The sequence below is a fragment of the Melanotaenia boesemani genome, chromosome 20 (assembly GCF_017639745.1).
Source record: "Melanotaenia boesemani isolate fMelBoe1 chromosome 20, fMelBoe1.pri, whole genome shotgun sequence".
Classification (NCBI taxonomy): Eukaryota; Metazoa; Chordata; class Actinopteri; order Atheriniformes; family Melanotaeniidae; genus Melanotaenia; species Melanotaenia boesemani.
The window spans coordinates 23653694-23674560 of record NC_055701.1 but is presented as its reverse complement, the minus strand read 5'-3'; the positions used below and the strand labels follow the sequence as shown (position 1 = coordinate 23674560).

At 41.5% G+C, this 20867-nt stretch overlaps 1 protein-coding gene across 2 annotated transcripts; it reads left to right on the top strand.

The window, feature by feature from the left end:
* Positions 1-1460: 1460 nt before the first annotated feature.
* dact1 (dishevelled-binding antagonist of beta-catenin 1) lies at positions 1461-17768 on the top strand. Of its 2 annotated transcripts, XM_041971803.1 has the most exons (5): positions 1461-2053; positions 14251-14380; positions 14693-14806; positions 15159-16727; positions 17573-17768. In XM_041971803.1, exons 1-5 carry the CDS (start codon positions 1802-1804, stop codon positions 17632-17634), a joined length of 2127 nt encoding a protein of 708 aa, XP_041827737.1. In that variant the 5' UTR covers positions 1461-1801; the 3' UTR covers positions 17635-17768. The 2 variants fall into 2 exon arrangements, with proteins under 2 accessions (XP_041827737.1, XP_041827736.1); XM_041971802.1 differs by having other exon boundaries at positions 15159-17768.
* The last annotated feature ends 3099 nt before the right edge of the window (positions 17769-20867 follow it).

Genomic DNA, 20867 nt, shown 5'->3' with positions numbered 1-20867 from the left:
AACCACTCTACCAACTGAGCCACGCCACCCCATAAAGATAGATAAAATTAATATATAATGGAAATGTTAAACAAATGTGATAAAGATTAATTAAGTGAATAATAAAGAAATTATTAATGAATAATAAAGAATAAAAAGGAAGTTTCTTCCACACCTTTGAAAGAGGTGAATGGATGGGAGCAGATGTTGCTCTAAAACCTCTTTACTGTACTTTTCAGCATTGATGGAGCTTCACAGATGTGAAAGCTGCCCACGCCATTGCATCATAGCATCCCACACCCCATACCATCAGAGATGCAGGCTTTTCACCTACTGATAACAAGGTGGATGCTGTCGTGGAAATTTCAAAGGATCACACACTGGATGAGAATATAACAAGGACGTTTTATTAAGAGCTGCAGCAATGGGAATCACACAGTCAAACAGCTTTGGCTGGGCGGGTCCGAAATCAGAGACAGATAGTTATACCCCTGGTTGCATGCAGGCAGACAGGGTTGTGGTTAAGCAAAACGGCACAGTCTGGTTTTGATATTAACAACTTCTCTGAACAACAGAAGTTGACCTTTATCACTTCTGCTCAAGTAAAGGTGAGTGAGGATGCTATTCGCAGAAGTGAAGAGGTCTCAGTCTGGATCAAACTGAGTTCACTCAGCCAGGGCGCAAAAACCCCACATTATGAGACATGCAATAACAGGTCTATTATAACATGTTGCATACTTCTGCAATTTTAAGCTTGCAGTGTCAAAACAACTTTCATAATTACTCCTTAAACAAGGACAAACTTTTTCCAAATATCATAGGCACAGCAACATATACTCTGAAATAAAGATATGAACTTATATAAGCTTATAGAATAAAAATTAAAACATATGAACATAGATTATATGTAATTTTCCATTACAATGCTCCCTCTCCTCTTTAGTCTGCAGGACACACTGTTCATGCTTTCCAGAAACTAGTTAATATTTTCATCCAGGTTTCCACTTTACCTCAGACCATTTTAAATGTGGTTTGGTACAGAGATGATGGTTCTGTTACTGGATCCTGTTCACATCTGGGTTATTCTTTGCATGATGGAGCTTTAACCTGAATTTATGGTTTTCAGGGTGAACTGTGTTCAGAGACAGTGATTTCTGGTAGTCTTCCTGAGTCCATGCAGTGGTTTCCAGTAGAAAATCGTGTCTGCTTTTAGTGCAGAAGATTAGCAACATCCAACCTTGTGCCATGCACACAGATTCCTTGATCTTTCTCCAAGTTTTCTATTCTTAAATTCAGTAGCATTAGTTTTCTGTTTGGTCTTTTTAAAATGAACATAATTCTGGCCCTGATACAGAAACTCTGGTTCTGATCCAAAAACTTTGATTTCAGAGAAAAAACCTTCACGTTTATTGTGAAAGGTGGACAGGAAGTCATTGTGGAATACGTCAGCGTTGGTCAGCGTGGAGAGGCGGGGCTTAATGACTTCACTGAGGAGCTGTTGGTCAGTGTGTGCACAGCTCCTGGAGGATCGCAGGTGAGATGATGGAGGCCCTCCGGACCCTTGGCGGACTTCTGTCGGGTTTTCTCAAATGCAGCAGATCTACCCGGACAGTTACCTGAAAGAACCCGGGACCGGCTTACCGCGTTCGTTTTTTTTACAGCTACCGTTAAGCCACCGGTTGATACCGGGAGCTGCGGGATCTGGGCTGGACCGGTTTGTGTGTTTTGTTTAAATCCCTGCTTTCAGATTCACAATGCTCCAGAACCGCCCAAAGCCCTCCAGACCCTGAAGCTGCAGAGACCCCGCGGTCCACCGGAAGAGATGCCGCTGTCCAGATCCTCTTTGCGGGACTCAGGCGGAGCGGGTTCCAGTGATCCGGATGCCGCGGACCGGCTGCGCTCCTTCCGGGACCGGCTGGAGGCCGTGGTGTTCGGGCTCGGGGAGCTGGAGTACCTGCGGGAGCGGCAGGAGGCGGTGGTCCGGGCCGCTCTGGAGAGGGAGGAGGAGAAGGAGCCCCGGAGGCTGCCTCACCGGAGCTCCGAGGAGAACATCCTGCTTTTGAGGAAACAGCTGGTAGGTCCAGATCTTCTGTTCCCGGTTCAGGTGCTGGTCCAGCTTAAGGTCTCTGCTTTTCATCAGAACGGGTTCTCTGAAATAATGGTTGGCTCAGACATTCAGACATGTTTAAACTATTGATTTTTAATCAGTCTTATTGATCAGCTGATCGGAAAAACCAGTTCAGGTTCTGTTTGAAAAAAGGGTTCAGTAGCAGTGTTGGCTGGTAAGATATTTTTAGGTGGGCCTGAGTCGTATTCACAGATTATCAAAGATTGTTAAAAGAGTGAATGCAAAATAGTAAGATATGTTATATTTATACATGACTTTATTCCATCATGAAAAAACACCACAACAATGACAAATACCAGAACATCTTAATTTAGTCACTCACAAAGGAAAATGATGTATATTAATAGCAGTATTGTATCATAAAAAAATATTTTATACAAATCAGATTAATATTAATTAGATCATAATATATTTTTAAGTATATACTGTTCTAAACTACACATGTTTTCTAAACCTGCAGTGTTTGCAAGTTTGGAACTAAAAAGTTTATTTAAAATCAAATGTTAGAAAACAACATATAAATACATAAATATTTTCCCCTAAGCCCCAATGAGACAATGAGCGTGAGAGTGAAGTGCTTTAGGTGTAGGCTGGAGAAAGTAAACACCAGGCTACCTTTCTTTCAAAAGTCTCTAACTTTACTCAAACTCTTGACAAGAAATTTACAACACATCTACATTCAGGAATAATGCTTTAAATACTAACTAATGATCACTAAAACCTGAAAGTGAACAAATATATATACCTTGATTCCTCCAATAACAATTCAAACAAACATGGTTGAGGGTAAGTATGTACTAATCAAACTTGTGGAGTGTTCCTCTGTTAATTTGTAGAGGAATTTGCTCTCCTCTCCATTCTGCGTGCTAAACCTCCCAATGACCCTTTTATTAAAGTCAGGATTGTCCCCCATAAGTTTCTTCCATGGAGAGCAGAGCTGGAGCACTGTGGCCATCCTGTGTCATGGAGTTTCTCAGGAAGGTCTTGATCGTCTTCAGTAGTGGAGAAGCACCACTCAGATTCAGCCGTTGTCATGGAGAAGGCTGTTCTCCATGACAAACTGCTACAGAGGCACTGCTCCACTGCAAGCTATAAATTCACTGTTCTCATAGATGAGGGACTGTTTTGTTTTTAGCTTGGCCTTGTCTAGCATTGATAAGCCTCCACAGTCGTGTCCAGCGGTGCTGCAGGAAAGGTCAGGGTGTGGTGAGGAACCGGTCTCCATGCAGCAGATGAGATGTCGAGCGAAGGCAAAGCGCTCCTCAGCGAGCACCAGGATGTTATCACCGTAATTCTCCAAACAGACATTCAAGATGGATCCAGCATCACGTAACCAAATTAAGAATACAAACTAAATGGGTGGAAATATTGTCAGTTGCTTCCTCAAAAATGAGCTCAGATAAATAAGATTTTGTGCATTAAGTCTAGATTTAATTTGTTTTCTTTTTTTGTCCTCACAGAGAGAGGAGCTGGACAGTGGTCCAAACAAAAAGCTTCCCTATTAACTTTACATAGCGTGACTAGTGTGACTAGGTCTGTGTGACTAGACACGTCACAAAACATGTCGTAAGATGTTTTATGAAGAAAACTGAAGTTTCAGTCGAAACATGTCAAGGTGAAATTACAGCTTTTTAAAAAACTCTTCGTCTGATCAAAAGAATTATTACAATTACACGATTGATGTTTTATGCACTTTAAATACTTGTGAAACAGCAAAATAATGTAATCTATTGTTCACTCGGCCTGTAGAAGTAGATTTAGACATTTAGTTTAACATGAAACTCTAAAGTTTTCTCATGTTCACATTTTCTTAAATTTTTTTATGCAGATTAAAGTTTACATTTTAGTTTTGTCCTTTAAAGGCCTAAACATGTAATGTTCTCTATAAGAGTAATTTGCTATGATGACAAGACAAATTAAGGGTTTTAAAGCTTGAGTGAACAACTTTTTAACAAGTATCAGAGTTAATACTACATATAATTATCTACCTGATCTTGAGCATGCTGTCTTTGAACCTATGCAGAAGAGCTTTAATCCATACAGGGTGATGTTCTTCTGCAACTGCCTCTCCAGCAGAGCTGAGCTGATGGTGTCGGCGGATGGTGTCCAAAAACCGCTCCTGTATATTTCTATTGCCTTCAATGTAGCGCAGCACGAGCACCAGCTGACAGTGGCTGGAAATGTCCGTTGTCTCGTCAGCTTGAATGGTGACAAGCCTGTGAGCGTCTTCCAGCTGCTAGCGATGTTGTGCCGTCCTGCTACAGCAAGCTTCACTGAGTTAGCCATGTGTGCTCTGGTGTTCTTGTGTTTCTTTTTTTTTCTCAGACAGATGTTTTATATCCCATAGTCCTGAAACTGTCAAGGTGGGATCTGTTCCAGTCACTTTAAAAAAGGATACCTGAAAAACAAAACAAAACAAAGCATTAGCATAGCTGCATCCAGCTAGCCAAGCCTTTCTGGTGTACCAGTTACGAGGGAAGCCTCTCACGTACCGTTTCTTTGATAGAAAGGTCAGGGTCCAACTCTTTTACCCGTTCTCTGCTCAAATGGATCTTGAAGGTGAGATCTTATGGAGTTAGGAGGACTTGGTTTTATCAGAATTGTCATTTTGCTTTTTAACATGTAGAAAAATTACGTCCAACTGCCTTAGTTTAGGCTTAGGGTGATAAAATTGTTGACCCTCATGGAATTATTTTCACAATGCTGACAAGATAAATTTGCATCCTTCGTTTGGAAATATGATTATGCTATTGGTTAATCTGCTAAAAACCCCGCCTCTTCTGGTCGATGGAAAAATCGCCTCCTCATACACTGTATGTCTCAAATTGCATAACTGAATTTGAGACATACAGACAGTGGACGTGCAGGAAAACCAGAGTTTACACAGCAGTTTGTATTTTTAAAAAAAATAAAACACATCAAACATCTACAAGTTTGTAGAAGTTAAATGAAGCAGATAAACCTGATTTTGCTTTAAGTTCAAGAGGTTTTTGAAGAAACTTAACCACAAAAGTTTATATTGTGGCAGGAGGATGTGTTTTGAGTTGTTCAGGATTCTGATTTATTACCTTTACATCATAGTTGGACTGTAGAGAAGATGGACGGCCTTTGTGCCCAGTTTCTGAGGAAATGAAGGAAGAAGAACATGCGTTCAAGGGGTTAAAGGAAGTATATGCCCAGTCTAAGGATAAATGATGAAGCTGTGGTATTTGTACCTGAACTGATTTATTTATTAGTTCTGGAGATCTGTTTACAGTCTGACTAAATTTGTTGTTGATGGTCAACCATCATACTCAATCTAACTTAAGAAGACAGTATCCAGCCTGCATATAGCGTCATCTCTGAGTGATGTGAAGAATGACTGGAACCTCACATCCATCCCCAGTGAGTTACTAGCTTCTATCCACCTAAAATGTATCTGATCAGATTCCAGCCGACATGTTTACATGGACGATAGATAAAGGGATCACATCAGTTGTTTGTTTACATGATGGAAAGATTTAATACGAATGGAACACTTTGACATGGACAATGTGGACTAATGAAGAAGACAACAAAAAAGATTTTATGTAATCTGGGCAAACGCCTGCGTGAAAACTCGTTTCAAGCCTTTCAGGTGTTGCCACTTTTTTTTTAAATTTTTTTTTTATTTGAAACTCATCACATCACCCAACCTCCACCTGGTTCAATAAAAAAACCATCCACCACAGAAACCACCCACGTGAAACAGAAGTTGGTGGAACCAACCTTTTTGCCTTTTATTGACTATGGATATGTGATGTATGAACCATTCTCAGTGACGTCACACTGTTCGTTTCCGTCGCCACGCTGGGTGGCAAAAAAGCTAGCTGGGACCCGCTCCTGCTGTAGTGACTATTAACTGTTTCTCAACAGGGCTGGAACTAACGGACTGAGCACTTTCCAAATCAGGTCAGCGCTTATGTGGGCAGACAGGGATATTTGAAGAAAAGAAAAAAAAAAAAACAACAAAAAAAAAATTGCACTTCTTGGTGCTGAAAATCTGCATGATTTTCCAAATTCCTGGTTAAAAAAATTCCAAAAAATCCAACTGACGGAGGTATTGCTTACCTTACCTTAACATTTACGACTACCTGGTCAATGGACAGTCGTACTTCACAGGAGCAGAATTAAAAGCGTAAAGTCAGAGTAGAGGCTTATAAATATTTTGTGGCAGGATGCGAATCAGACTTTCAGCTATGGAAAGTGCCCCAAACAAAGTATTTCCTCTTCATGTCAAAGCTGACTAGAAACCAGCAGATGCAGAAAACGTTAATGCGATGTAACGATTAGGGATGTCCCGGTGATATATTTAGGAGTTAACGTTACTAACAATTACTGGGAGAAAACGTTGCTGTTTAAAGACTGTTTGGTTTGTTTAGACCACAAAGGAAAAATCCATGTCCTTTTCATTAACACTGAAAACTGCAGTCACCGTGGTGATCCACAGTTTTACCACAGTCGCATTTCCACTGGGAGAAACTGGAGAATGTTTTGTTCATTTGCTGCTTCACATAAAACATGACTTACGTATAAACTTCTTATCTGGCCGTCCTCCCGGTTACACATGAACAATGTTTCTGTATTTCTGGTTAAATGAACCAGAAAATCTGTTCAAGAATTAAACGAATGACCATTTTTAAAAACTTTAATGTAATTTGTTCTCATCTCTTTTTGCTTGCTTTCATCTTCAACTTTTCCAGATCATCCTTTTGCCTTCTTTTCTCTGTGCAGACAAACAGGAAGATGGGCTGCAGACAGTGGGTTGTCTTTTACCCAAGGGAAGACACAATCAACCTGAATTACATGTTCGTTAACAACAGACTAACGTGAAGTGTCTGGTCCCGGGGCGCAATAAACACTGCAGTTTGCTGTATTTTAGTAACGCATTGCCTTTATTTTTCATAAATAAATATATAAAAAAATGGAGCATCCCACCGTAAGTAGACTTGAAAGGGTATGAAACAAAATTTTCATTAAACTTACCAACAACAAAGTGTTCTTCACGAGGAATAGTTTCAAAGTGTTGCTACACAGCTGAGAGCGGTTTCCAGTTATCTGGTTTGACAGCAGCAACTCATTTAGCTGTTCAGGGTCAGCAGGCAGTCTGGAAAATAAAATCCCATTCTTGGGATGTCGATTGGAACATCCAAAGGAACAACACGGATGTACCATTATTTTATTGTATTTATTTATGTATTTTTTTATTTATTTATTGATGGATGGATGGGTGGGGGGTGGGAAAAACTAGCTGTTGCAGCTGAGCCGGATAGCAGTATGCCTCTTTGTTGATCTGGGACTGGATAGCTCAGTTGGCAAGGCATCCGTTTAGACTGGGGGCGCCACCCTCCTTGATAAGAGGAGGGAAAAATGTAAAATATATTTTTAGAAATTAAGATATAAATGTCAGTTTTTCCCACTAGTATGTGCCTACATGCAATATGAAATGTATAGTAATAATGGATTAGATTTATATAGCGCTTCACAAGGCACCCAAAGCGCTTTACATTGTGTACCCATTATTCATTCACACACTGATGGTGGAAGCTGCCATGCAAGGCACTCAACCACGACCCATCAGGAGCAATTACGGGTTCAGTGTCTTGCTCAGGGACACCTTGACATGAGCTCTTCGGCTGGGGATCGATCCGGCAACTCTTGGACTGCAGAACGACCACTCTACCCACTGAGCCATGCCGCCCCTAAATAAACTACATTTCCCACCTACTGACATTCATCCACCCGTGAATTACCACAGACAGACTTGTATAGTTTGTCATAGAGTGGACCTAAATAGCCAGTCGTGTACTGTTGCCGGGGCAAATGAATAAATATGTGACCAATCATTGTCACAGAATTTTATGGTTGTTGGGGAACTTAAAATATTGCCCTCTCAGTAGAAAATACCGCAAGATTTAAGGTTTAAAAAAGAGGTTTATGTGGTTCAGTCAGTCAGTCAGTGGAATGATGGCAAACTACAAGCGAGGTGCAACTTCCACCAAATTTGGTGAGATCCTTATTCATTTACACATTTGCAAGAAGGACAATGAAGGAGAAAATCTGAGTGAAGGGGTTGGGACCCTTATTATTAACCAGCAGACCAAGGAGAAAAGTAAAGTTTACAACCAGAGTTTTTGCAGGAGTTGGTTTGAGCGCAAGTCATGGCTGACAGGCTGTGGAATAGCCAGTGCACTTTCTGTGATGCTGGACAAGGCAGAGAAATGTTTTGTCACATTAGCCCCACCGAAAATATTTTTCACCAGCTGCCACTGGTATGAATATAAACACCTTCCAGTTGGGTCCTTGGGCAAGACCCTTGACGATACTGCCTACTCGCAGATGTAAGTAGCTTTGGACAAAAGTGTTGGCTAAATGACTGTAATATAAAATTTTTTGCCACCCACCAATGTCATCAATGCACAAGTCACGTAATTAATGACGAAGCTGAGAATGGTCCATATGAATGCTTCTGTTCATTGTCTCTGCATACTAGATAGAGTGCAGAGTGGGGCACTGAGATTCATTACCCGCTGTGGTCTCCTTACTCACCATTTTATGTTCTATTCTAAAGTTAACTGGATGTGTTTATGTGCTCTACGCCTCAGTCATCAGTATGTATTCATTTACAAAACCATTCAGGTATCATTCCATCATATTTTTAGCATTTATCTTTTATTCACAAGCTCTCATCTATGTATAGATGCTCTGCAATTTGTTGTCCCCAAAGTACAAACTGAACTAAGCAAGAAAGCATTTAGGTTTTCAGCACCTAATACTTGAAATATTTTACAATCTGAATTTAAAGCCCTTTTAACAATGAATGAGTTTAAAGCTCTGGGTAATCATTGCAGTCTACCTTATCGGTATGCATGTGTTTTATGTGAGCAAGTTTTAATGTTGTACATTTTGTATGTTGTTTATGCTTTTATTGTAACTATGCTGCCCTCTTGGCCAGTTTCTCACCGGGACTAACCTGGTTAAATAAAAGTTAAATAAGACAATTAAAAAGATGAGTATGGACATGCTGATTTTCTCAGAATCCATTCTAATCGAGGCCAATCAGATCACCTGAGGGGTTTAATGATACCTTCAATTCTGATTGGACATTGGATCAGATCAAACATGCTCCATGTAAACGCAGCTAATCATCAATGATCGAAACAGAAGATCTGGATCAATAATGGATCCAGTAATCATCTGTCAAACGTTCTTCACGAGGAATAGTTTCAATTTTTTAAAATGTCTGTACTAACCTGGTTATTAAAACTAAGTAGTAAAAATATTTAGTTTGTTGCTGAACCTGTAATATCAGCAAACATTGAACCATCATCCACTGAAACAGACACAAGACCATGAATCCTACATTTACTGGGATTTTGACACCAACCTGATTCATCCAAACATGCCAATTTTGTCGTATCATTTCAAGAAGCAGAAGTTTCATTAGACCAACACAGATTTCTCCATCAGTCCTGTGATGAGAAAACAGAAATAATCTTTGTCCTCTTGGTTTATTCAGTCTGATTCTCAGCGTGTCAGAGACGCTGGATCCTGAGTTTGTGGTGGATGTCCATACAGAGAGGATGTAAACCGCTTTGTCAGGTTGTCCTGGGCTGTAATCTGTGAAATGTTCCTTTATCCCAAAGATGGAGGGACATTTTTCAACCTATCTTTACAGGGACATTGGTTCTGGTTTTCTCATATGAGGGAAATAACAGACTAGAGGTCTGACAACATCCACCAGACAGCCTGGTGGATGGAGCCAGAACCAGAACCGTCCTCATATCTGCTGCTGAATGACATTTATCCTGAAATTACATCCATTCATCACCACCAGCCATATGATGGGAATGAAGAGGGAGTTGCTATGGTTATAGAGGAGGCTTGTTTGTCATCTTTTTATGAGGTTTTATTTCATTCATCTAGAAGGTTCAGATTTTGTTGCTCAAAGACTGACGCTGTAAAATTAACAGATTTTTTCATCCATATCTCCTTGAGTTGGAACATTTTTTTCATTTATATAAATCGATTGTCATAACAGGCCGAACCTCCAGCGTTAACCCTTAAAACTCCGTTAGATCCCTGAGCACTACTTCTTCTATCATCATCATTGTCTCAGGAACGGTAGTGTGTAGCTTTGTGGAGTAAATTGTGATGGATACCCTTTAGGTGATCAAGTTTTCCAGGCATTTCTATCCAGTCCAGGAGGTTTTATAATCCAGCCACTAAATGTAGTTTTATTCAGAGATTCTATCTTGTAAATCGACAATGATCCATGATAACAGCATTATTTATCAAATTTTCATCATAAAAAGATCACTATCACTACTATGTTGCTAAGAGACCTCTATTTAGACCTGGACATGATGATGAAGCCACTTCCTGTCAGACTTTCCACCAATCAGAGAGCTTAAATTGACGGTAACGTCCAATCAGGACCAGCCAAAGATCAACCAGTGAGCAGAAAGTTCTATGTGTGTCTGAAAAGAAGAAAAATAATGCTCCTCTATGGCCGGAATAAAGCTAAGAAGATGTTTCTGAGTTGGAGTTGGTTTTGTGAGGATAGCAGGTAAATAGTAGCAGGAATAACTGGAACTGTTGCTGTGTTTGTTTCATTGCCAATATTTTTTCTCCTGAAAGCCAAGACTTGAGAGAATCATGTGCAGATGAGAAAGGGCTTGGTCACTGTTGATCTCTGTGTTATTTCTACAAAGTTCTGTCAGTAATAAATTCTGCTTTCTGCTTCTGGACGGTGTTTATGCTGCTATATCTATTAATACATTCATTTTACATAATTTTAAATAATGTCTGAATGTTGACTGGGATTGAAAGGGTTCAGCTTCTACAGGCAGTTTTATATTTAAAAAACAGGCTGACTACAAATAGCAAAAAATGTGTTGGAGGTTTAAGGGTTAATGATCCATCATGCTTCTATAAATATCCCCAAAAATACAATTCTTAAAAATGCTCTGTGCAGGAATATAACTGAGAAATATAATAAGTATTTATTTAACTTCAGTGTGTTTGCAGAAAAGTAAACAGTGAATTAAGTGTCTTTATTTTCACACAATGACTGAATGAAGGTCCAAGTCGTCTCAGTATTCCTGGGAGGGGGTTCCTTCTGGACTCTGCAGCAGAGCTAAGGGGACGTCCCATCCAGTTTTCTGACATCAGATCTGATATGAACAGACAGGCTTGGCTTCAAAAAGTGGAAAATCTGCAGCAGAGATTAAATTTGAATCCTCATGTTTCACATTAAGCAGAGTCCCATCCCACAGTCATGAGTTTTGTATTTAGAGTCAGACTGACTGTCCTCTTCAGCTTTTATTAAAACAACGTGACAGGGAAAACAAGTCTGAGCAGAAACAGTCAGCAAATGAGCTTTTGGTGGATTAATTCTTTGTTATAACAATAAATCAGACACTTAAAAAGTCTGTTTATTTCTCATTTAGTGGAGAAACGTAAAGAAAACGTGGCTCTGTGTCGGATGAGCAGCAGAGATGAGACTGTGGGTTGTGTCCATGAAAAACTGTCCAGATTTTCTCTGCTGTTGATTCTTGTCTGGTATTGTTTATTGGATTGGATGATTAAAGTCTGAAGAAAAAAGACATATTGGTAAATTAACTGTTTTTTCATTTAACCCAAATCTGGAGGTGGTCTCAGATGAGTCCCGCTCTGTGAGGACCAGCATTGTCATCTCGGAGGATAGTTTGGTCCCAGAACTGTGGAGATATGGGATCACCACTGGCTGTAGAATCTCGTCTCTGTATCTTTCTACATTCAGATTTCCTCCGGTGATAATGTGTTGTTTTTACAGACTGCCTCCACCGGAAGATGTTACCCTTTCCACAGGTGCTGCTCAGACACCTGATTATTATCACCTGGGGTACCAGAAGCTCAAAACAACTGCAACCAGCAGCAGAATCAGCTGTTTTGGGATTGGAAAACATTTGTTTTTCATGGACACAATCCACATAATCAACTCTACTGCTCATCCCACACATGCATTTCCCTTCAAGGTGTAGCTCCATTTAAAATGGAAATAAACAGATTTTCCAACAGAATCAGATTATTTTTTTATACCTAGAACAATGAAATAATCCACCAGACACTCATTTACTGATATATTAAAATAAGATAAGCTAGATTTTTTTCACTTGGTGACAAAACTTGATTTACAATTACAAAATCTTTCTGTCCTGAGCTCGTAAGCCCTGACTCAGATAAAGCAGCTGAGCTTCTTCCTGAACTTCCTGGAAACTTCCAGACCTTCATCATTTGTCTATGTAAAACTGTAAGTCAGACTGTTGGGTCCAGACCGAAAGTGTGTGACCTCACTTCCTGTCTGGACCCAACAGTCACACACTTCCGGGACATCAGTCGCAGTAAAGATGTTATAAATGATCACGTGTGGATAATGATTATGTATTGATGATTATGATTATGTTACCCACATGTTTTTTGTCTCTCAGGGGGAGGGGCTGATCCATGTCTAAGTTTATATGTCAACAGTCGCACTACTGAATTTACAACAGATTTCTAATCTGCTCCTCTGTCATATTTTCAAACTTCAGCTACAATAAACCAACTATCAACGAGTCAGTATCACTTATAGGATTTCATAAGTACGTATCAGAAAACATCAAATGTTGAGACATTTTACCATTTGATGGAAAATATGAGCTGATAGTGAATCTGATGGCAGCAACACGTCTGTAAAAAGTAGTTCCAGGGTGATGCTCAGCATGGTGTAGCATCCCCTCATCTTCTAACAACTGTCTGGAAACATCTGGGAAGTGAGGAGACCAGTTGCTGGAGTTTTAGGAGAGGAATGCTGTCCCATCTGGTCTGATGCAGGATTCTAGCTGCTCTACAGTCCTGGACCTTGGTTGCTGGATTTCTGCTTCCATGATGCTCCAGATGTTGTGTATTGGTGAAAGGTCTGGACTGCAGGCAGGCCAGTTCAGCAGCCGGACTCTTCTCATGTGAAGCCATGCTGCTGTGATGGATGCAGGATGTGGTTCAGCATTGTCTTGCTGAAATTTGCAAGGCCTTCCCTGAAAGAGACGTTGTCTGGATGGGAGCAGATGTTGCTCTAAAACCTCCATGTACTTTTCAGCATTGATGGAGCTTCACAGATGTGGAAGCTGCCCACGCCATAGGCACTAATGCAGGCCCATACCATCAGAGATGCAGCTTTTCACCTGTCCACTGATAACAAGCTGGATGCTCCCTCTCCTCTTTAGTCTGCAGGACACGCCGTCCATGCTTTCCAGAAACTAGTTCACATTTTCATCCAGGTTTCCACTTTGCCTCAGAACATTTTAAATGAGCTTTGGTCCAGAGAAGACAGTGCTATTTCTGGATCATGTGGATTTGTGTGGATTGTGAATTTCAGGGTGAACTGTGCTTACAGACAGTGAGTTCTTGAAGTCTTCCTGAGTCCATATAGTGGTAGAGAATCATCTCTGCTTTTAAAGCAGAAGATCACCAGCATCTAGCCTTGACCCATGCACACAGATTCTCTTCTAATTCTCTGAATCTGTAGATGAAGTGGTAGAGAATATGACATTTTCCATTAAGAGCTTGGGAAATGTCCTCTTCTGATGTGTGGTTGAGAAAACTGGTCATAATTCCCTACTGTAACTCAATGATTTTTCTACAGTGCTGACTGAAACAGCTCTTGTAACATATTTGTTTCCACCTAAACTGGGGTCCGGCTTGGTTTTGTTCTGACCTCCATGATGCATCAGTCCAACAGTCTTAAACACCGTCATGTTCCAGACCTATTGATAATTCTAGTTTGTTTCATTTTGTCTTCAAAAATCTCTCAAGTTCCTGTTGGTTGTCTCCGGGATCACACTTCCTGCCCAGCATATGGAAAAAAAAACTGTTGAGATATTTTCATTAGCAAGCTCAGCTGTATAACAGAAAACTGAAATTAAAACCATCTCTACCAGACAATGAAAGACAAAGGTTAGGATGAAGATAACTAAACAAACTGTCAAAAAATCTAGAGAAAAGTCCACTTTCTTACTGACTACATGACACCCCGGTGCAGAATTGATAATATGGTCAAAATGTGATAATACAGAATAAAAACATGTGATGTTTGTTTCTGTCAGAGCTGTCTGAGGAGGAAGGATGCTGTGCTGATCACTCAGTTACAGGAGCTGGACCAACAGATCAGTGACCTGCGACTGGATCCTGAGGGATCACATGACCAGCTGGAAACGGACAGCCGACCAAGCTCAGGTAGAACACGAGTCCCAGAAGACTAGAAATCTCAGGCTGCTCTCCATTTCTTAACATGTGTGTTGGTATTTGATAAATAAAAAGTGATTCTCCAGCTGTTAAATCAAATGTGACACATTTCATGTCCCAGTTTATGCCATTTTTTATATTTAACAATGATGTATTAATGGAGGCTGAAACATCTGGTTTCATCTAAATCCAGTCTGCTGCTCCTCTGAGAGAAGCTTAAATATTGAGATTTGTTTCCAGCTTTCCAGACTTATTTCAGGATGGAGACAAAGTCCATCAGTCTTCATTTTCTGTCTCCTTCAGGTTTCTATGAGCTGAGCGATGGGACATCTGGCTCCCTCTCAAACTCGTCCCACTCTGTTTTCAGTGAGGGTTTCTGTCCAGCAGCTGACACAGATGGACACTTCCAGTCCACAGGTATGTCCAGATGTAGATATGAAGCTGTATCTGTCACGTCCAAATCTTTCATGATTGTTCTTTATTTATTCTTTTATTGTGCAACAAGTGACCGTATTTACAGTGCAGTTGGGCAGTGTGTAGTTGGAAGAAAAAGGAGCTTGCAAATAAAGTTAACTAGAATGAGTTGTGTGTGTGCAGATGCTCCATATACCTTATAATAATAATAATAATAAAAAAAAGTAAAAAAAATAAAAATAATAATAATAATAATAATACACATATTTTAAGCATCTAGAGGGGACTTAAAGAAAATCTCCGGCCTTATTTCCATCTCCTGTTGGTTCTGATGTGAACTTCTTTCTGTCTCCAGAGGAGCTGGTCAGCTGTTTGGACAGTAGCGTCTTAGTTGGAGGACTTTGTGATGATCTGTCTCCCTTTGCTGCAGTTTGCCACTCGCTCTCAACTCCTCCCCCGCGCCCCATAAATGCAGCATCCTTGGTAGTCTCTGACTCTCAGTCTAAATCCCCTGGTGACCCGTTGGCCTGCAACATCTACTGCTACCTGAGCCCGCTGTGCGCTGTGGCAATCCAAAGCTCCACCTTCCTGCAGACCTTTTCTTCTGGAGCTCGAGGCAGAGATGACACTGGTACTGAGTCTCTGAAACCAGAACCCACACCTCCATCTGACTCGGTTTCAGACCCTCAGATCTTCTCTTCTTCCCAGAATAACATGGACAGTTACATTTACAGCCTACTGCAGCGGAGGGCCCAGCCCATCAGGACCAGTAGACCTAGGACCAGCATCATCATGGACCCCTCAAAGAGCCTCCAGCAGCAGGCCGGTCTCTGTGTGAGACCAGCTTTTAGTCCCAGTCCTGCTTTTGGAGCCAGAGCGTTTGAAATAAAACCCTGTCAATCTGCTGAGGAGCAGGAAGCTAACGTGATTCAAACGGGCCTCCTCAGGTACCAGACCAGCCGCAGAACTTTGGTCTCCAACAGAGACGTTTACAGAACCACTAATGGTCTGACAAGGAAGAGGAGCCGAGGACTTCCTCCCTTAGCTGGGGCTGTGAAAGCTCCTCTGAAGGACCTTTGCAAATGGGGCCCTCCAACTCCAAATTCCTCCCCCAAAGAGACATCATGTTGCTCCACCCACCAAGAGCTGCTTCTTAAATCACCTCCACCTGTCAGAACACAGCTGGACTCTCCCAAGAACCGCTTCGATCTGGTCCAAAGTGGCCCAGTAGTGAGGGGTGAAAAGTCAGATCTGGTGGGAGGAGGAGGAAGAGGAAGGAGGAAGAGCAGCAAAAATGGTCCCTCCAAGCAGAACGGTGTGAAACCCTGCAGGGGGAGCAACAAGAACACCAAGAACAGCACGAAGATGGTTCTGGTTTCTCAAAACAACGAGCCGCCTTTGGACCGGAGATGTGAGATAAACCACCAAAAACCCAGTTCCAAGAAATTCCAGGTCCTGGAAGGTGGAGCCTCCGCCCACATCAAGGTGTCAACAAGAAGGAGGTGTGTGCCTGCAGCCGTTCTGGAACACCACCTTTCCAGTAACAAAGCCACAGCAGCTCTGAACACTGTCCAATCAGCTGTGTTTAAGCAGTATCACCGTGGCAACCGCCATCATCACCATGGACGCAGTCAGGCGGTTGTCACAAAGCCGAAGAGCAAACGCAGTGATTACTGCCGGTTACATGCCATCATGGAGGTCCCGTCTGACGGGGCAGCAAGGCGAGCCCAGCGCCGGCAGAGGAAGGAGGTTCTGAGCAGCTCTGGATCCAACATGCACCCTTCTTTCAGAGGGCAGCGGGGGGGCTATGCTGCAGCAAGTGACTCAGAGTATTCAGCAGAGTGTGTTTCCCTCTTCCACTCCACCATCGTGGACACCAGCGAGGATGACAAGTCCAACTACACCACCAACTGTTTCGGGGATGGCGAGTCCAGCAAGGAGGAAGAGGTGGAGGAGAGCTTCACCTCCAGTGGTACCGAGGAGAGTGTCGGAGGAGGAGCTGGGGGACGGGGCAGGAGGTGGAGGTGGTCTGGATCCACCAGGGTGGGGGGGCAGGTCATGAGTTCAGCTCAAACCATGGCTTGTGTAAAGGTTAAGGCATCTTACCACCTGAAGAAGAAGATTTTGAGGTTCAGGTCAGGAACTCTCAAGCTCATGACCACGGTGTGACCTGCCGGACTCGGCCCGACCTACACCGGTCCTGCTGTTTCATCTGTGCGTAAGTTTAGCGGAGAGCTGCGACAAGGCGCTTCTGGGATGCTTCTGACATGTGCTGTGGAGCCCAGTGGGAACCGAACTGTTGACTAAAAAGCAGCGGAGGCTATAACGTGGTGCACATGCACCAGGTGGAAACGAGGGGTTAGTGGTAAATGTCATGTTCTCCGCCACAGATATGATGATAGTGTGTTGGAGGTGTTTAGTAGATTCTGTCAATTTACTTGTTTCCTGAAAGCAACTTGAAAGAGGGAATGCCTTCAGCCTCCTGTGTTCTCTCATGATTCCACGCCCCCATCTTCTGTAGCCACGCCCAGACTGGTGTCAGACTGAAACTAGTCTGACACCAGCCTGAAACCAGTCTGATCCTGCTTTTATTCAGTCTCAATAAAACAACTTTCCATTAGACTGATTCTATCATGTCTGATCTTCAGTTTGATTTGACAGGAAACCACCAACCTGAGTCTTTCTATCAGGTTTTTTCACTTTTATAGTCAGCTTATCAGTTCATAAATTTATATTAGTTTTTATCTGTTTTCATACATTTTCCATCAGGTTTACATGATGATACCTTTATACGTGAGGAGCTTCCATGGCTTGATGCTGTAGAACTGTAGTCACCTGCTCCACCCTGCAGATGTTAACATCTACCTGCTCCTCCAGGAATTGGCAAATCCCATGAAAGTATTCTTACTGTGTTTCTGTTTCAGCTGTTTCCTCTGATGTCATTAAACGTGAACTTTACCCTGAACGAGTCTCGCCTCTGTTTTCTTCTGTTTCCTCTGAGTCTACACTTTCTGAAGCTGTTGCTGTTTGGAAACAACTTCCTGTCAGCTTCTGAGCCAACATCACATGTTTAGTGTATGTTTATCTGTCTCCCAACAGGACTGACAGCAAGAATACAAAGAGGCTGATACAGACGCTGAAATGTTGGCTAAAACTAAAGTCAAAGGTTGGCTGTCGGCATGGTTAAAATTCAGATTTAAATTTTAGTGACAATGTCTCATGATGTCAGATGTGGTATTTGTGTTTCCTTCGTTCTCCTTTGCAGCTGAAGGCTTTTTAACAGGCTTTCTGGATGGATGAGTTTTTAAAGGGATGCCTGGTGGCTGTAATTATTCTGACTGGAAATCATCATAGTGATGTTATGGTTCAGAGAAAGTTCAGTCTTTCCACCACATGATGCCTGTTATGTAACTGAGGACAAACTCAGGATTTAAAGGCTTAATCTGAGCTCTGTTCTGAGGACATTAGAAAGAAAGAAACAGACATGTGAAGAGATAGTCTGGTAAAAGATGGGTGGCTCCGAACTACAGGATGTTTTTAGTTGTTTTTACTAAGCAGGAAAAATAACAATTGTAGAAATGATCCTTCCAAATATAAAAGTACTATGCACTTTGTACATGAAAGTCTGAAACAGCTTGTTCAGCTTTTTTAAGTCTTGGCCCCAGCAGACGCTGCAAAGCGGACTAAACTCCCCACCACAGACTTATAAAAGATATGAAACATCTTGGTGCAGACACTGATGGATTTCGTCTTCCTGCAGTATTTCTGCAGATGACAGAATGTTTATTTTTATTTTTTAAATCAAATTCTGAAAGAAAAAAAAATCAAAATCAGCTTGAAACTGGTCGACAAGATTGTTATCATCAATGCCCATTTAGCTGTGCATTTCCATAGTGACAGTAAAACCAGTGTGGTGTGTGTGTTTTGTAGAGAAAACTGCTGAGTGTGTGTGCTGTTCTGCTGTCCTGGGATTCATGGAAATGCAGCCAACTGTCCATTCTGCACAGGAGGACACAGCTCTGCTGCTTCACTTCATCATTGTTTAGTGCCTCTTTCAACTTGTCTGCTCCCGGGTCTGCGTCCATGTAAAGTTCATTGCTTATATGAACAAGTAAATGTGTGCCAGTGAAATTTCTTTCTTATGACTAACCGAGTAAAACAGGCGGTGGTGACTGAAGTCTCATTAAATACAGCAACAACGTGGAACTGGAGTGAAAACAGATCCTGCATGGATGTAGCGAGAAATAAAGACAAATTTTAAACAAACATGATAGTGTCCTTTCAGACATATCACTGTCAGGTCCTCTTCCACCCATCCATCCGTCCGTCCGTCCATCCGTCCGTATTTATATAGCACTTTTCACACAGGATTGCATCAACATAAAAAACAGTTTTTGCATCTTTTAAACACCAGTAATCACACACCAAAGTTGATTACAAAAACAAATCAAGCACATACGCACCTAAACATGCTCTCTCGCACACGCACACAGATTAAATGGGCATAGAACCCCTCCCCATTCTAAAACAAGGTGTCTAAAAATAACCAGATAAATGAAAATGTCTTTGCACCAGGTGAGGAAACGATATCCTTCCACACCAAGAACCAACCCACCCACGACCACAAAGGCCGTCCCCACTCGAAACAATCCAGACCCAGGCAGACCGTGCCCACTCTACAAGGCTGCAGTGAAGGGGCCGTCCACCCAGACAGGGACAGTCACCATGACAATGACCCCGCAGTCAGAGAAGGGTTGCATGGGAGGCCCCCATGAGGATTACATAGGCGTAAAAAAACCCCCAAAACTAACAAATAAAACAAACTTGTATAAAAATTAGGGCTGTCAAATGATTAAAGTTTTCAATCAGATTAATCACAGCTTTCATATTAATCAATCATGATTAATTAAGATTAATCACAGCTTTCATATTAATCAATTATGATTAATTAAGATTAATCACAGCTTTCATATGAATTAATCATGATTAATTACAGCTTTCAAATTGATCATAGTTAATCACCAGCCAGTTAAGTTAAAAGAACTTAAAATAGACCCTTCCAGTATTTAAAAGTAAAAGAAAAATGTTATCTCTTTATTGTGTTCAAAAGTTATGGGAAAGTTCTAATTGCTATGTTGTTGTTATGATGTCAGTTGTCATAGGGACGTACCACTAGAGGGCGCAGAGGGTTCAGAGGTACATATAACTCACAGCATGCAGACTACTGCAGAATAAATCCTGCCGCTCGTTAATCCCAGGCTCCTGTTATCTGCCTCTCTGATTATATCAACAGGTGAGTTATACTTTGGAAATGTATATAATATATAATTATATCCACTACAATATCCAAAGTTTGACTATCCTTTCTAGAGAGTCTGTTTCTGTTCTTTCCCAGCAATTGGATGCTAATTTGCTGTTGGCTTATCAAAATAGGATGGCTTTAGATTTTCCCTTAGCAGAAAAAGGGGGTGTATGCCCAGTGTTTCGTGATTCCTCTTGTACCTTCATTTCTAATAATACAGCTCCTGATGGCTCTGTTTTCCGTGCTTTGGCTGGTCTGCAGTCTCTTTCTAATGAGCTCAAAGACAGTCAGGTGTGGATACTCCTTTTAATGACATGATGACATATTTGTTTTGGAAGTGGACAGGTGCTTTCCTCTCTATCTTTACTTCTCTTGTGGTGGTGGCAGTTGTGTGGTTGCTCTGTGCAGATGCTTGTGCATCCCTTGTATTTGCTCTCTGCTTAACAGAGCTATTACTTCAGCTACTGAAAATAAGTCTGCTCCACCTGCTTATCAAATGCCTCTCCGAGTAAATGAATCTGTCGGCCTTTTGACTCCTACCGATGACGCCGGAGAGGATGATGAATGTAAGTGTGACTCTGTGGTGTAAAATTCACATTCAGTAAGGATTGACCTCTTAGTAGAGGTCAAAAGATAAATTTATTGGGATACTAATCAAGAAATTACTCAGGTGTGCTACTTATTTGAATTTATATCCTTACTCTATTAGTTGTGTTAAATATCCCTTATCTATAAGCTCATATACAGGGTGTGCAGAATTAT

What these genes read in the sequence shown, in the direction of transcription:
- dact1 (XM_041971802.1), top strand. Translation starts at nt 1,802, where the DNA reads ATGCCGCTGTCCAGATCCTCTTTGCGGGACTCAGGCGGAGCGGGTTCC. An exon ending in TGCTTTTGAGGAAACAGCTG is followed by an intron (nt 2,054 to 14,250) that starts GTAGGTCCAGAT and finishes TGTTTCTGTCAG; the next exon opens with AGCTGTCTGAGGAGGAAGGA. An exon ending in GGACAGCCGACCAAGCTCAG is followed by an intron (nt 14,381 to 14,692) that starts GTAGAACACGAG and finishes TGTCTCCTTCAG; the next exon opens with GTTTCTATGAGCTGAGCGAT.